At 49.8% G+C, this 15,323-nt stretch overlaps 1 protein-coding gene across 14 annotated transcripts in view; it reads right to left on the bottom strand.

Moving 5' to 3' along the window:
* The window catches only part of UBR4 (ubiquitin protein ligase E3 component n-recognin 4), a 1,723,360-nt gene that overhangs the window by 317,992 nt on the left and 1,390,045 nt on the right, over positions 1–15,323 (bottom strand). For all 14 annotated transcript variants that reach the window (XM_086921716.1, XM_086921718.1, XM_086921717.1 and 11 more), the window contains 2 exons: positions 11,825–11,957; positions 10,755–10,912 (listed from right to left, as the gene is read on the bottom strand). In XM_086921716.1, the coding sequence (XP_086777842.1) occupies positions 10,755–10,912; positions 11,825–11,957 (291 nt within the window). The remainder of the gene's footprint in view (positions 1–10,754; positions 10,913–11,824; positions 11,958–15,323) is intronic.

The raw sequence follows: 15,323 nt of genomic DNA on the forward strand, positions 1-15,323 counted from the left end.
GGTGGAATGCTAACCCCGTTGCCAGAATTGGCGAGGGGTTAGTATTCCAATTCGTACGACACCTTACTCGACATGTTTTGATAAAGCGATACCAAAGATAGCAAATAACCGCGAGGATTATAATGCACTTAAGAGTATATGGTACGTGTTATCATGGAACAGCTATTAGGACTTGGTTCCGCAAGCTGCAGACGGGCTCAGCTCATGCCAGAGCACCATCTCGCATAATTCCAAGCACTCTGCCTTCAGGATTGTTAAGGCCTGCCATAGGAGTGACTGATAGGAACTCATGTGTCCATTTTAGGGTTAGATATAGGAATACTATATCTAAAGCAAAGGGTGATTACACCACCTTGCCCCAGCTGTCGTGCAGCCAGTTGTGTCAGATTTGGATGGCCAGCCAGGGGTGGCATAATATATGCTGCAGCCCCTGGTAGGCCCTGGGTACACCTATGCCCTGGATACCTAAGGTATACTGTACAGGGACTGATAAGGTGACTCAGTATCCAATTAGATATGTACCTAAGGTACATGGGATCCATTTTAGAGAGAGAGCAGTAGGCCTGGGGCCCTGAGTAGCAGGGTCCCAGGTCAACTAAGTCGAAAAACCAGCAAAACACCAGACAAAAAGTTGGGGGTAACCATAGTCAGGTATCCACCTTCCTACAGAAGGCCTCTTTGCCCTTCTTGGGAACCAGAAAGTAGTGGGAGTAACAACCACACCCTACTTCTGGACCAGGAACGCGCTTTATGGCCCCCTTGGCCAAGAGGGCCGTAACTTCCTCTTGCAGAAGTTGCAAGTGATCCCCCTACACGCGGTGGTATTGCAGTGGCATGGCTGGAGGGGTCGCCTCGAAGGGGAGGGAGTAGCCCCTTCAGACGATTTGCAGAACCCACCTGTCCGATGTGATGTCGTGCCAGTGGAGGAGGTGATGGTGAACCCTGCCCCCCACTGGCATTAAATGGGCCTGAAAGCTCAGATTGGGAGGGCTTTGAGGCGGATGCGGACTGTCCTCGCCGTTGTCCCCTGGCACCACCACAGCGGTTACCAGGTCCGCCACCTCGCTGGATCTTAGACTGCGGCCCGTGGCTGGCAGGACGTGTGGGGGTGCCCCTTTCTTGGCCACGAAAGGAGCGAAAGGCAGCAGTTTGCTGGCGCAGGGCAGACAGGCCCAAGGACTTGGCCGTAGCCCAGGAGTTCTTAAAGCGCTCAAGTGCACTGTCTGCCTTGTCGCCAAAGAGGCGACGGCTATCAAACGGCATGTCCAAAAGGGTGTTCTGGACATCGGACGAAAAATTTGCGGATCTCAGCCAGGCGTGGCGGCGAACCGCCACCGTCGTTGCAATCTCCCTGCCTAGCGAGTCCGTGGTATCCAGTCCACATCAAATGGAATACCGTGCTGCATCTCGCCACTCTGCAAGGGCTTGGGAGAGTTTAACCCGGGCCTCCTCCAGGTATTGTGGTAGCACGTCCGCGACCGTGTCCCACAGAGAATGGGTAGAACGGCCCAAAAAGCAAGCGGTGTTGACCGACAGCAACCCCAAACTAAGTGAGGAGAACATCTTTTTCCCATACTGTTCCTACCTTTTGGATTCCCTATCAGGGGGAGCTGTCGGGAATGCGATCTGGGATTTGGAGGCCTGGATAACCAGGCTCTCGGGGTGGGGTGGGTGGACAGGAAACAAGGGTCGCCCGGGGCCGGGCAGTTGCGTCTGGCCACATTCCTATCTACAGGGGTACCTGTAGCGGGCCTGGACTAAGTGCCCAACAGAACGTCAGTTAAGGCCTCATTGAACGGCAGTAGAGGCTCCGAAGATCTTGCCTGCGGTTTGAGGACCTCAGTAAAGAGGTTAGTCCTCACGGCCGCAACGGGGAGCTCAAGAGACAAGGCCTTGGCTGCCCTCGTCAACACCACAATGTAGGCAACCCCCTCCTCCGTAGCCACGGTAGGAGGGGAGACAAATCCAGTTTCGGGCGAAGTGTCCAAACCACTGGCCTCCCCTAGTTCACCTGCCCAGTCCTGAAAAGACTGGGACTCCCGTGCCAGAGGGTCCTCAGACCCCTCCCAATCCGCCTCGTCCTCCATCTCTTGGTACTCCGGTACAAATGATGGGGCTGGATCATAGTAATAAGGCACTTCTCTCGGAGTCGAGTGATTCCGTTCCGGTGCCGGAATGGAGCAGGCCACAACGCCTGGTGTCGCTTCTTCGACTTCTTGTGCCTCTTACCTGAGGACTTGGAGCCCGACGAGTGGTGGCGACTCGCCAAGCTGTGATGACTCCGGCCCCGCGACCAGTCCCTCGACCTCCTCACGGACCGGGACCTCGAGCGGCACTTGGCTGACTGCCGGAGCTCGAGGAGCTTACGGGACCGCTCCCGCCTAGCTTTCGAGGTCAAGGCCCGGCAGTCCGGGCACGACTTGACATCGTGGTAGGCCCCTAAGCACTACAGGCACCGGCATTGGGGGTCGGTAACAGACCTCATTTGGTTGCAGTCGGCACAGGGTTTGAACCCGGGGATCCCTACCGGCACCGATGGAGTCGTTCGACTCGAAAAACAGATCAAAAAGGATCGAAAAAGTTTAGACAAAAAATGACTAAAGGGTACCACTTTTTCCAGATCAGCGCTTGCTGGCGTGGAAAAAAGAAGAACTGACGTCAGCGCGCGAGGGCGGTGTCTAAGTACTCCGGCGACGTCATCCCGGTGCAAACGACGCAGACGACTGACGCGGAGCCAGAGACGACGCCTAGCGACGCGCAGGGGTACTGCTGAGCAAAAGTTTCCGGATCCAGACTGACGCCTGGGAATATTCCAAGGTAAGGAATCTAATACTAACCTGTTTCTTGCAGTGTTTTATAACTACAGACCTTCAGTCTTTAAATCCAAGCGCTACAGTCACTTCCTAGACATAACTGTGAACTTCAGCATCTGTCTAGATTCACACAGTTGTGCTCCTCATTGTTTTCTGAATGGTCTTCCTTCTGAGCCTGCTCAAACGAAGCCTACTCCTCTGTTATGGCTAATTGGTTGTTTCATTGCGCCATACAGATTTCAGGTTTCTTGATTCCAAATTTGTTTTGTTGCTATGGTTGCTTCAGTCCGGAACCCTCTTCTGATGCTAGTTTCTATGCTCTCTAATGCTTTAGCTCCTTTGTTCCTTTTCTCCATACTGGTACTTCTGTTCCTGGACCCATTTTGAAGCTATAGCTACTTTTGTTTCGTAATTTCAGTAGATTTGTAGGTAGTGGTATTCTGAATATTGCTAATGATTTGTCCTGTATCCCAGATTTCTAGCTGCATACTTTTAATCCTTGTTCCAGTTGCATATCAGCCTCTCCTAGTTTCCTATAACCACCATGTTTTCCCTGGTTAGTTAGGTGTCATCTATCTCCTCTCTCTATTCTGTCACAATTTTTTTCCATTGCCTATTTCTTAGAATCCAGCCCTGCCTTTTCTGAGACCTGCTTCTGTATGGGTATTTTCCTCCGTTACTAAAAACTCAGTCCTTCTTTTCCTAAACACTGTTCCTGTATTCTGATCAAATTCTTCATTTCACTTTGTCTCATCTTATGTTTGTGTTACAAAATCTAGTTATTACCAGATAGTGCCACTGAGTTCTAAAGCTGGGTGTCTCACATTCCGAAACTTAGGTTAGCAATATTCATCCATAAGGGCTGCAAAGTGTCTCCTAAGACTGAGAATAACTGTTACATGCCTATTCTGCAATCTATTTTTTTTTAGTTACAGCCAGATCATTTTACATAGAATACACAAACTATAAGTTTTGAATGTCAGTCTTAAGCTTTGTACTTTCTATTGTTCATGCTACTGAACTTTGCATTGGTCAGAGTATTGTATAAGCACCTTCCACCTAAATTTGTTGCCTGCAGGCATTACCTTGTTCATGTCCACACTTCAGATAACAGTCTGTTCCATATTACTTTAGTTTTTAGCCTTCTTTATTCTTCCAGGCTGCTAGTACTTCCTAGTACGTGCTAAGATATCCTTCCCGAGTTCTCCTGCCTCTGGAGAGAGCCTGTTCTGCCTCACTATTTTAGTCTTGGTCTCAAAAAATGTCCCGGCTAAGCTGAAAACAAACACCATTTCAGTGGAGATAACCACAGATTTAGTCTGTGTCCCTGAATGGAAAGTTAAATCTAACTGAGTCTATTAAAAGGTTACTCACAAGTCAAAGAATGATACAAAAAGATCTCTTTTCGAGTTCAAATTTTTATCAGACGTAAGCTTAATAGGGTGAGTGGGTGTAGCTCAACCATGGTGCATCACTGCTACTTTGTTCCTGTCCTGTGGTCTCACAAAGACCCTAAAGCAGTCCTGCTGACATCAACTGGCATTTCCAAGCTTTGGTCATCACTCTGCATCATTTCTGTCTGCCCTGGTGCTTGTTGTTAGTGATACTGCTTCAGTCTTTTCAGGAAAGGAAGCTGCCAAAAAAGCAGCAAGGTAGAGGGCAGCAGAGGAGCATGAAGATTATTGCAGTTGGTAGGTCTCTGTGATTATTTCCTCCATCTGCATCTGTTGATTTGGTGGCAGAGGGCCCTTGGAGCACTAGGACTGTTCCAAAGAGCTGTGAAGAAAATGGGTCAGCCTTAGAGGCAAGTTTTTTTTGTTGCTGCTGGGTGCTAGTGTACAGACGGTTTGGTGAAGGTGTTTACTTTGGGCACAAATCTCCCAAATTCCAATCACAAGACTCCTACATGAAATAAGACAATGGTGCTTCAAACCTGCAGGGGTTGGAAAACTGCTGGAGGGAGGTAGCCTGAGCAACTGTTGGGCATACAACATTGCAGAATAGGAGGCCAGAACTGGCTGCAGCATTATAGATACTTGTTCACCACATGTCCATCAACACAGAGTAGATATCAGAGCAAAGAAAACTCATTTCAGAGCTGCATAAAAGTATGACCTGTTCCCTTAGTATCACATTTTATATGATCAGGGTGGAGCAGGCATAACTTTAATGTTTGCTAGAAACACCCAACCCTATGAATTGCAGTCACCGCTGTGCAAGCCTGGCAGTTGAAGGACGTTATGGGCTGCCTGGTATCAGCGACAAATGTACCCCCTAAAATGTAGATTTAACCTCTTGTTTTATGCTGTACCTGCATATGATTTTCAGTCACCCAAATCAAAGATTTCGTAAAATACACAACCATCGCTAATATCTGCTAATAAGGTCTTGAGGCCAATCTTATCTGATTAGCAACAGCGAAGACACTTAAGATTAATAAACAAAGGGAACTTTTCAGGGAAATCACCAAAGTTAAACCAGGGAAATGTGGATGAGGCAAGCTGAGGTTGTTCAAGGTGCTGTTCGCATGTTCATTAAAAGGCTCATTTACTTTGGCCTGTCAACCTGCTCAATTATACAACCCCAAACTTTAGGCTGTTTCAGCTATCCTAGTTATCAGATATTTGCACAACGGTAAACAAACATGAAACCTAAACATCGAGAGGTAGCTGAGGCGATGCCATCTGTGATGGCCTTTAAGAGAGCTCTCCTGATTGGGGCTTTGCTGCTGGATGAGATGCAGGCAGCCTTGGCCGTGAAGGATGGTGTGTAGTGGTGCATTTTGGAGAAACTATAATCATAGCACTGCAGGGCCACAGAGTCCATTAGCCCTGTGTTGAACTGTAGATTTTTTTGTTAAATAAAATAAAGATGTTTCACCAACAGTCTCATGGAGGCTTAACACTATTTAGGCTGTGGATTAAGGAGTTCCCTCAAAGTGTGGTCTCAGTAAAAAGTAGAGCTGAGACACAAAGGACACAATTTAGCATCCTGTGTGGGAATAAGGCGTTACACATCTAAAATAAAAGGAATGATTACCAGAAACAGAAAAGGAACTGCTGCTCTAGCCAGCTAAACAGCACTTAATTTGGGCATAATTCTATGTCAAGGAGAAATTCACAAGGTCCATTCCCTAGAAAGTCACTGATATGGCATCTTACTCAGAGTCAAATATCCAGTTGAAATAGACTCATCCAGTCTGAAAAGGGAAACAATAGCACTGGAGATGAAGAGGCACAGAAGAGACAGGAGGAGAAAAAAGGTAGGAGGGGTGGACAGTGGCAACTCTGAGATTTTGTTCAAATCTCTCAAGGTGTTTGATATTGTCCAAAAGGGGCTAGCCAAAACATATCATAGATTTATTTTTTTCACAGTCAAAAAATTCTATAACAAATGTCACGTTTCTGAAGTAGCAACAGAGCGTTCTGGAATGATTCATAATTCACAATAAGGGACAAAGAGGCAAAATAGTTAAGTGTGCATTGCATCTTAAAATGAGTTGCAAAGCGAACATGGTTACTTTTCTTAGGGCCTATAAGTACGAGTTACTTACCTTCGGTAAAGATGTATCTGGCAGAGACGATTCTAGCCACAGATTCCTTCACGTAGAATTATCCCCAGGCGTGAGACTGGATCTGGAAAATCTTTTGCACAGCATCCCTGCGCGCCAGGGGAACGACATCACGCAACTTCGCCCAGGCGTTGTCTGCGTACGTGGCGTCAGCGAGGTCACATAAGTCCTACCCCGGCGCGCCTACGTCCGTTTTCTTCTGAGAACTTTTCTGCGCCACAATGCTGAGCCATCAGACAAAACTGTGAGAGTATAGGGACAGTGTGCGAAGAACAGAAAAGGAATGCTCAGGAACAACACCATAAAGAGCAGTGCCAGGCACTGCAGTACCCAAAGGCTGGGAAAAAATTAAGAACAGAGCCCAGCCCTGCCAATACAGGATGGGGCGTGAAGGAATCTGGGGCTAGAATTGTCTCTACCAGATACATCATTACCGAAGGTAAGTAATTCGTACATCTGATAGAGACTACTAGCCGCAGATTCCTACACGTAGAATAGATACCCTAGCCATACCCAAGGGGAAGGAGGGTCTGCGAGAGGACCATATCCGGCTGGCCATAACAGAGGGTCCCACGGGGGCCAAGACAGGACGAGGAGCCTCGTACCCCCAGGCAAGGGGATCCCCCACCAGCGGAAGACCACCAACCCCAAAAAGGATGCGGGAAAAGAAAGAAGAGGCAGCCTGTCCTTCACCCAGCAGAGGAAGCAAAGCAAAGCAAAAAGGAGGCCAAGCACACCATGCCCGTACAAGGCAACAAACCTCCGCCCAAGGCCAGGGAAGGGAGCACCGAATTAGAAGAGTAACCTAGAGACCCCCAAGGAGAAGAGGCCGGACAAAGGCAATCCCAGACAGAACGGCGCCGCCAGCAACAAGCCAGAGGAAGCCAAAAAGCTTAACCCAATGTCAACCAGGAAGAACCTCCCAACGGCCCACAGGGACGAACTGCACCCGCAAAAAGGGAAAAGACGGCAGAGACCAACCCCTTCCACAGGAAGAAGAGGGAAAGCCGGGTGCAAGGCCCACTGGAAGAAGCATTCAGAGCAAGCCAGACTCCAGCCGACGAAGAAGAAGAAAAGACCCGCCCCAGGGAGGAGACCGCACACATGGCCCAAAGAGAAGAGGCACCGGACAGGACCTGGATGCCAGGCCACGGACAGCAGACCAGACCAGGCAAAACAGCGCAGCGACCCCAGAGAAGAACACCCTGGGGCGGGACTCAAGCTAGTCGAAGACATCAACAAGAAGACTGCACCTGCAATACTATAACGCCACGGAGAGCAGAAGCCCACAGGCTATCACAGCTCCCCAGCACATAACAGGGCTAGGTAACAGCCACCACTACCCACATAGGGTAGGTCACATCCCAAGACATAGGAACCTCTTGGGAAAACACTTCTGCAGCATAGGACAACAGAAAAAGAACTGCGGCAAAAACCCTGCAGAAGGCTTACCAAGCAGCCAGAGAGGAAAAATACAGAAGGCCCAATCTCAGGGCCTGCATGGTGCAGAAACCCCAAAGGAAAAACAGTCGAGAAGAAGGGCTAGCCAGCAGCCAACAGAACCACAGTCCCAACAAGGAGGACTCGAGTGGCCATGAATCACACAGAACAGACAACCGGGGTGACCTGCCCCAACGGAAGAACACCTCTAAGAACAAGAGCAACTCGCAGGTCACTGAGTGTTAAAGAGGAAGAGGACCCGCCAAGAACCTCTGAATGGCCGAGTCCGCAGGGGCATGGAACAAAAGAGCACCATCGAAGGGGAGGTCCACAAACCGTTCTCGAACGTTCTCCAGGAACACACTGTCCCAAAGCCAGGCATGGAGAAGAAGGGCAACCGAAGAAGTCATGGCACGACCCAGGACCTCTGAGATGTCCAACGCAGGCCGAAGAATAAACGCCGCCAGCTCCCGGCCATCCAAAACATGGTGTCTCAAATCAACACAGACACCCTCCTGTGAAGCAGCAGACATAAGGAACTCCGCCAAGTCCCACAAACAAGAAGTGGCCCGAGCCAAAACACACAGCGTGTTAAGGGCCCGCAGAGCCGTACTGGTCGAGGCGAACATATTGCACCCCCAGGTGTCCAGCCAGCACGCCTCCCGCGCTGGGGGAGACAACAGCGGCGGCAAAGAAGGAAAGGCAGTCTGCAAAAGAGGGCCTCTGGTAGAGAGGTGAAGGGAAAGACACACTGGATCACGCGACGCCGGACAAAGGCAGTGTAGAAGGTGTTGGGGCACCGGGTTCACCGTGGCGGGACGGCCCCAAGTCCCCAAAATAGAAGAATGGAGCGAACCATTGAAAGGAAGCAACAGCTCCCGGCCACCAGAACCCTGATGGAGAACCTCCAGAAGATGAACCGTGGGGAACTGGGTAGCTGGGTCACGCAGGCGCAAAATTCCCACAGCCGTGGAAACAGCACGAGCGAAATCCGCTCCTCATTAGGTGATGGCTGCGAGCTAAGGCGGCCATACCCCAAGCCAACCGGAGGGAAGGGCCAGGTCCGGAAAGAAGTAAGAGGGACCGAGGAGTGGGGAACCTGCGGCTCCTCTGGCGAAGTCCGTGGAGACGGCGAGGTGCCGCCTTTAGACCACGTCAGTAGAAAAGCCACGACGCGGTGGCCAGTCTCCAGCTAGGAGGACACCAGCAAATGCCGAACCTCTGGAGAGCAGGGGCGTCCGAGGACGTGTCAATGACTCGACGTCGGCCCGGCGCCGTAGAGTCTGTAATCTGAGGCAGGACATCGTCGTCGTCTGGTGCCAGGGGAGACGCCGGAACAAACTCTGCCGCAGCGCATGGCGCAGGAGACCGTGGCTGGGCCGGAGTCGGGCCGGCAAGGGAATAGCGCCGGAAAGGCGTCGACTCTACCTCCGATGAGGCAGCCGCCTGCTTGGAGGGACGTGAGGGACTCGGTGAAGGACGAGGAGTCGCCCAGCAGCCTCGAACCTTGACGGGGCGAGAGGGCCCCTCTGCTGACTGTGGCGCCGCCAGGGCCAGCTACTGCTGGCGCCGAAGCAGCGTCAATTCGGGTAAGACCGCCGCCTGTCAGAGGACCGAGAGGAGTTCGGGGGTGCGTCCCGAGCCCTGGCGACCTCTCGCGGCACCACAGGGACTCCCGCAGGAGTTTGCGGCGAAGCAGAGGCGCCGTGGTCCGAAGGAGAGAACCCCAACGACACCACATCCTCCGAACCTGGATCCGAGCCAGTCGGCGCCGGAGCACAGGGTAAGGAATCCGCTGACGTCCCAGGAGCGGAAAGAGGAGGGGGAGAAGCCACCGAGGCCTGCAAAGCCGCCGCATATGTCTCCATCTGGGCTCTAGTCGCCCCCACACCGGGAAACGGCGAATAAGGTGACGACCCACAGGGCCCGGCCGCCAGCAGAGAGAACCACGCCCCTGACAGGCCGGAAACCGGCCCTCGGGGACAATCTGTGACACTTACCGACAGGTGAGCGATGCTCCTGTGACCTGGGAGAAGGACGCTGCCGACGAGGGAAGCAGCGGGTTTAAGGGGCCGGGTGAGAGGACGCCACCGACCTGGACATACGAGCCAAGAGATGTTTCATCCGGCGCTCCCGCCAAGACTTCGGCTTGATCTACTGGCATGCCTCACAATCAGTGGAGTCGTGGTGTTCTCCCAAACACCACATGCAGATGGGATGAGGGTCCGCCGCCATCAGGCGTCCACAAGACGAGCACGTCTTAAACCCTGAAGGAATTCGCACACTGTTCCCAAACACACGCAATAACGAAAGGCCTAAACAGGCCCAGAGCACAAACAGGATCCGTGCTGCATGCGGAAAAGGAAAAAACTGATGTAGGCGCGCCGGGGTGGGACTTGTGACCTTGCTGACGTCACGTACGCGGACAACGCCTGGGCGGAGACGCGTGATGTCGTCCCCCTGGCACGCAGGGATGCTGTGCAAAAGATTTTCCGGATCCAGTCTCACTCCTGGGGTTAATTCTACGTGAAGGAAGCTGCGGCTAGTAGGCTCTATTAGATAATTCCCCCAGTAGATGTTTCTCTATGATGAACATGTTTGAGCAGCTTCTCATTTGGTTACATTTTTAAAATCTTTTGTTAATTTAGTCCCAATCAAAACAGCAGCTTATAGATGCAGAGTTGATTTTTTTTTATTCTGAATGGGATCCAAGAGACGCAGGGGGTGTTTGTGAATTTCTGGAGGCTGAGTTCCTGACAAGAGATTTGCAACTATGCCACAGGTCCAGTTTAGCACTTCTTCTCTTACTAGCTCTCCTGGAGTTAGATTTTGTAGTCCCTGACAGTGACTAATTTAATATAAATTGTTGGCTCTGCGCAGATATTTTCCACCAGAACCTGCTATATGTCCATTAAGTAGACAACACGTACCTGTCGAAGCCAGTTGTTGTGCCCCAATTTGAGTTCAAGAGGGGAACTTCGCTTTCCTTTTCTGCTTAGAAATTGTTTCCACTTCCAAAAATATTTCTCCTGCAAGTATGCATGGCGGAGCTCAGCACGACTGAGAGACTTCATATTTGTATCAGTAACTGAAACATAGACAAGGGAAAGGAAAATTTCAGTAGTTAAACTATATCAGGCCATTATGCAGTAAGTGGACACAAAAACGCATTATTGAGGAATCCGGACGCACACTTTAACAGAAAACACTTTGTGCATGTCAAAGTAAATTTTGCAAGTGATGTTAGCTGTTTCTTAAAGCATGGGTAACTACAGCTCACATGCCTCGAACATACTCCTTACTATGGTGTAAGGGTGTGTTCTTTTACAAATGTAGGATACACAGCTCTACATTGTACACAGGGTGGCTGCCCAATGAATAGCATAACTCCACCAAAAGTCACACAGAGAGGCTGTTCTCTATGGCACACCGGCTAGATGATGTGTAGACGCACAGACAGGATGAATTACTGTACAGGCAGGATACTTAACAGAGCATACACACAGGCTATCATACACAGTGCAAGGGCAGGCTATTCCATTAGACACACTGGCAGACACTGATAAACACCTGCCTCTAGTAGGCAGAAATACTAGGGACTAGGTGGGAAATTCAAGCATTTCACCTCTCCATCCTTTTCCTCAGGATTCCATTAATTTAAGCTTCCCTCAATTTATATGTCCATCATTCGTACATCATTGGGGAAAAAATAACCCTGTTGCCGACTACTCAATACTTACTGTGTAACCAGTCATATTAAATGGATAAACGTAGAAGATGCTCACCGTCGGCACCAGAAGACATGCACAATGGGAGATTAAGTAGGCTCAGATGTTTATTACATGTAATCCATCACACTATGCTGTTTCTATTGGTTAGTTAATGCGGTCTGAGTAGTACATTGTGTTAGACATGATACAAAACAGAATGTCTGAAGCTGAATACCCTTCAAAGCAGCACAGTTTGAAAAGGAAATAAAGGAACCCAAAGGATACATTACCCCCTCTGGCAGGCAGGCACTTTTTCCAGGACTCGTATGATGCTTTGGGGTCTCGCCTGAGCCACATCTGGGCCTGAGCATGAATCTCATTACAGTAAGGTTTAACAGTGGTGAGTGCCTCCACAGGAACATCCTGCAAGAAACGGAAGTAGACTGTAATGCATATGCCCAATCTCTTGCATGTGCATTAATATACATAGACATTTTTAAAAATAACTCCAGTGGCAATTCCTGGCATTGTACCTGGGGACAACACCATTTACCAAAGTATCAAGAGCTACATAATCAAGGATAGTGGCTCCTAGATTGGTCTTCAATAATAAGTAAAGACAGGACATTTTACTAATTGAATCATCTCTTTATTAACATATAGGCGCTATTAAAAAAGTGTAGTTGAGGGAGAATATGATAATACCCCAAGACTTCTTCATTATAGGGCAAAAAAACTCCTAAATAGACAGACTCTACTCGAGGTGTGTGTGACTACCATAGCACTCACACTCTTGGAGACTGCTTACAGGAGACACAAGGAGCTAATAAAGATCACATAGAAAAACATACAGGCATGCCTTGAGGAGAGGAGACAAGCGATTACAAGTAAGGGTACAGATGGATAATTCGTATGCAACCACACAAGTTTAGAAGCAAGGCTGGTGACTTTGTGATTTTTTTCCTACCTTTTTGGCAAACAGATGGACATCAGGCAACCCACATACAGAGAAATATCTGCGTAAACAACCACTACTCTCAACAAAGAAGTCCTGAAAATGTGTCTAATGGACTTGAAAGCAGATTTTGAGAAATCCTTGGCCATAAATCTAGCCAAACTGAGAATGGACAATGGAAGGGAAAGTGCTGACATCAAGTCAGATTTTACAATTCACAACTGACTTGAATCAGCTGAAAGACAACTACAAACCGTGTCAAAAGCAGATTAACTGGCCACCACGATGATCTGTTATTTGTTTGTCACACCACGGCCCTAATGGCAAATTGCAAGTACCTTGAAAATAGGTCTGGACTGCATAATATTTGCATCCACAAACTGGGAGGGTGGAGAAGGGGGGTGGCGGGGATTGACATAGTGGAATGTGTGAAAACTACACAGAGGTATCCTGAAAAATACCCCCGATTCATCTTCAGGGATTGGAAGAGCACACCATTCAGGAGAAAGGCAAACGGGTGCAAGGGGCATTGTGGTCAAGCTGTTGCCCCTAAAAGAACATATCATGTGACAAACAAGGACAATAAACGAGATCCCATTTAGAGACAGTAAAGTTCTCTTCCAAGACCGATTCGCAGCCACGCTGGCAAGGAGAAGAGAATATGGCCCAGTAGCGGGAGAGATGACTAACCCTCAGATCATCAGGATGACTGTAGTTCACATGGAAGTATGTAGAGACAATGGCTGCATCTCCACAGAAAGGGCTCGTAGCTAAAGCGGAGTGAAAATCTGATGGCAGAGACAATTCCCAACAAAGAACCAACCCTCCTCGAATAAACAAAAATTCAAAGGTGGCCTAGGGCCAGCAAGTCAGATCCACTAGGAGGCAGTGATGATGTAGGCACCCGAATGATCATCCTGCGCTACTTGTCTCCTGCAGTGGTCACATAGATTTGGCTGGGAACTCTAATAGTTATGAGAGATGACAGGATATTACAACTCCAGAGTGTGAGAAGTTGGCCTGATATATAGTGCTCACAATTCTAGTGATCACTGTGTATCATACCAAACGACCCTTATTGATGATTGGTTGTAAGTCAACCTTATAGACCAGCTATCCTAGTAGCGTGGACAAAAGCAGGCTTTAGGCTAAACTCTAGAGGGCGTGTTAAGCCAGCTGTTTTACCATCACATATACCCCTCGAACACCAAGTGAAAGGACACCACACAAGTTGTTATTAAAAATAAAGTATATTTATTTATAACAAGTCTACCCTGAACCCTTTATGAGTCAGGGAGCTAAGCACAATACAAAACTCTTACGAAAATACTTCAAGTTGCACAATTTACACAAATGCCCGAGGGGCACGAAAAACCATATACACTAAAAGTTGGAATGCAAAATACTAGCAGGTAAGTAACAAGATCCAGAGGCTTCAGGATCACTAGGACTACACTACCAGACACTAAGGTTAGGAGCAGGAGGCCTAGGGAGATCGGGTGCAAAGTGTGCACTCTCACGCGGGATGCGGGACAAAGTCTATGGAGGCTAGTATCTCTAAAGTTACTGTTTCCGGACGAATCCGACTAGGTAGACTAAAAACGAAAAAGGATCTGGACACTTGGATAGTGAACCTGCGTTGGAGCACCGAAATGCTCGGGTTACCTAGCCCAGGGGCTGCGGCTGCATAGGGTTCAAAAGACGTCAGGAATCCTCGTTGTAGTCTATGGAGCCTGAAAGAAGAAGTTGCTGGCAGGCGACCAGTGAAGATGTTCGGTGTGATCCAAGCCTGGATCGGGGATGGAGACGACCTGTAAGCAGAGGGGACTCAGTTCTTAATCACTAGCCAGTGATTGTGTGGGCACCAGGATGGCACCGGACAAAGTCACCTCGACCAGGTGAGTGGGCGACGCTGGACTCTGCAGTCACACAGGCTAGGAGGCGTTGTCGGCTACCAGGCTGGAGGTGCGAGCTGTCCCACGAAGGTGTCTGTTGTCGGCGATGCTGGACCCAGGATTGGGGCAATAACCCTTGGCAAAGGCAAGCCCACGCAGTGGAGTCAAGATGGCGTCTGGAGTGGACCAGGAGGGTCCGGGGTGCTCCTCTTTAGGAAGGGAGCAAGGGCCAGTCTGGAGCAACCAGATCAGCGGTGTAATCGTCGTGGTACGTCGTCAGGAGAGCCACTAGCCAGCAGGCAAGTGACCGGACAACGCAAAGAGCAGCAAAGAGCAGAAGGGCCCCACGCAGATCTCGTGGATGCTGGGGGGCTGGACTTCGGTGCTGGAGCTGCTCAGGGTTAGGGCTTCTCAAACCCCAAAGCACTCACTCGAGGATCCCTCGACGGTCGTGCTGGTTAAGCGTCGTGCAGTTTCAGAAGATGGCCGGTCCCTCAGGTCTCGTCACACCCACGAATCTCAGCAGGGCTGATGATGCAGGTAGAGGTCAGAGATGCCAGGGAATCAGGTCTCGTCGAGCTGGGCAGTCTTGATCCGGAGGATGGACGTGCAGCAAGCCGCGTTGCTTAGATGGTGACTGCGGGTGCAGGGTGGCTACTCCTTAGCCACAAGGGAGAGTCCTCAAAGAAAGTCAAGAGTTCCTTTCATAGAAAGTCGTTCAAGATTCAGGATGATCTAATTTGGGAAGGGGGCCCGCTCCTACCTTTATCCTAAGAAAAGGGGCTGGCACGCGACTAGGTCCTGCCCATGGGTGGGACCAGGAGGGGGGTGGTTACACCCCTCTCCCTTGTCCGGACTTTCCCCAGCTCAGAGGCTGGTGTGCCCCTGGAACTGGTTTGAGCCGGCATATGCACAGTGAGCACCGGGGTGCCACTTGCA

The sequence above is a fragment of the Lissotriton vulgaris genome, chromosome 5, assembly GCF_964263255.1.
Source record: "Lissotriton vulgaris chromosome 5, aLisVul1.2, whole genome shotgun sequence".
Classification (NCBI taxonomy): domain Eukaryota; kingdom Metazoa; phylum Chordata; class Amphibia; order Caudata; family Salamandridae; genus Lissotriton; species Lissotriton vulgaris.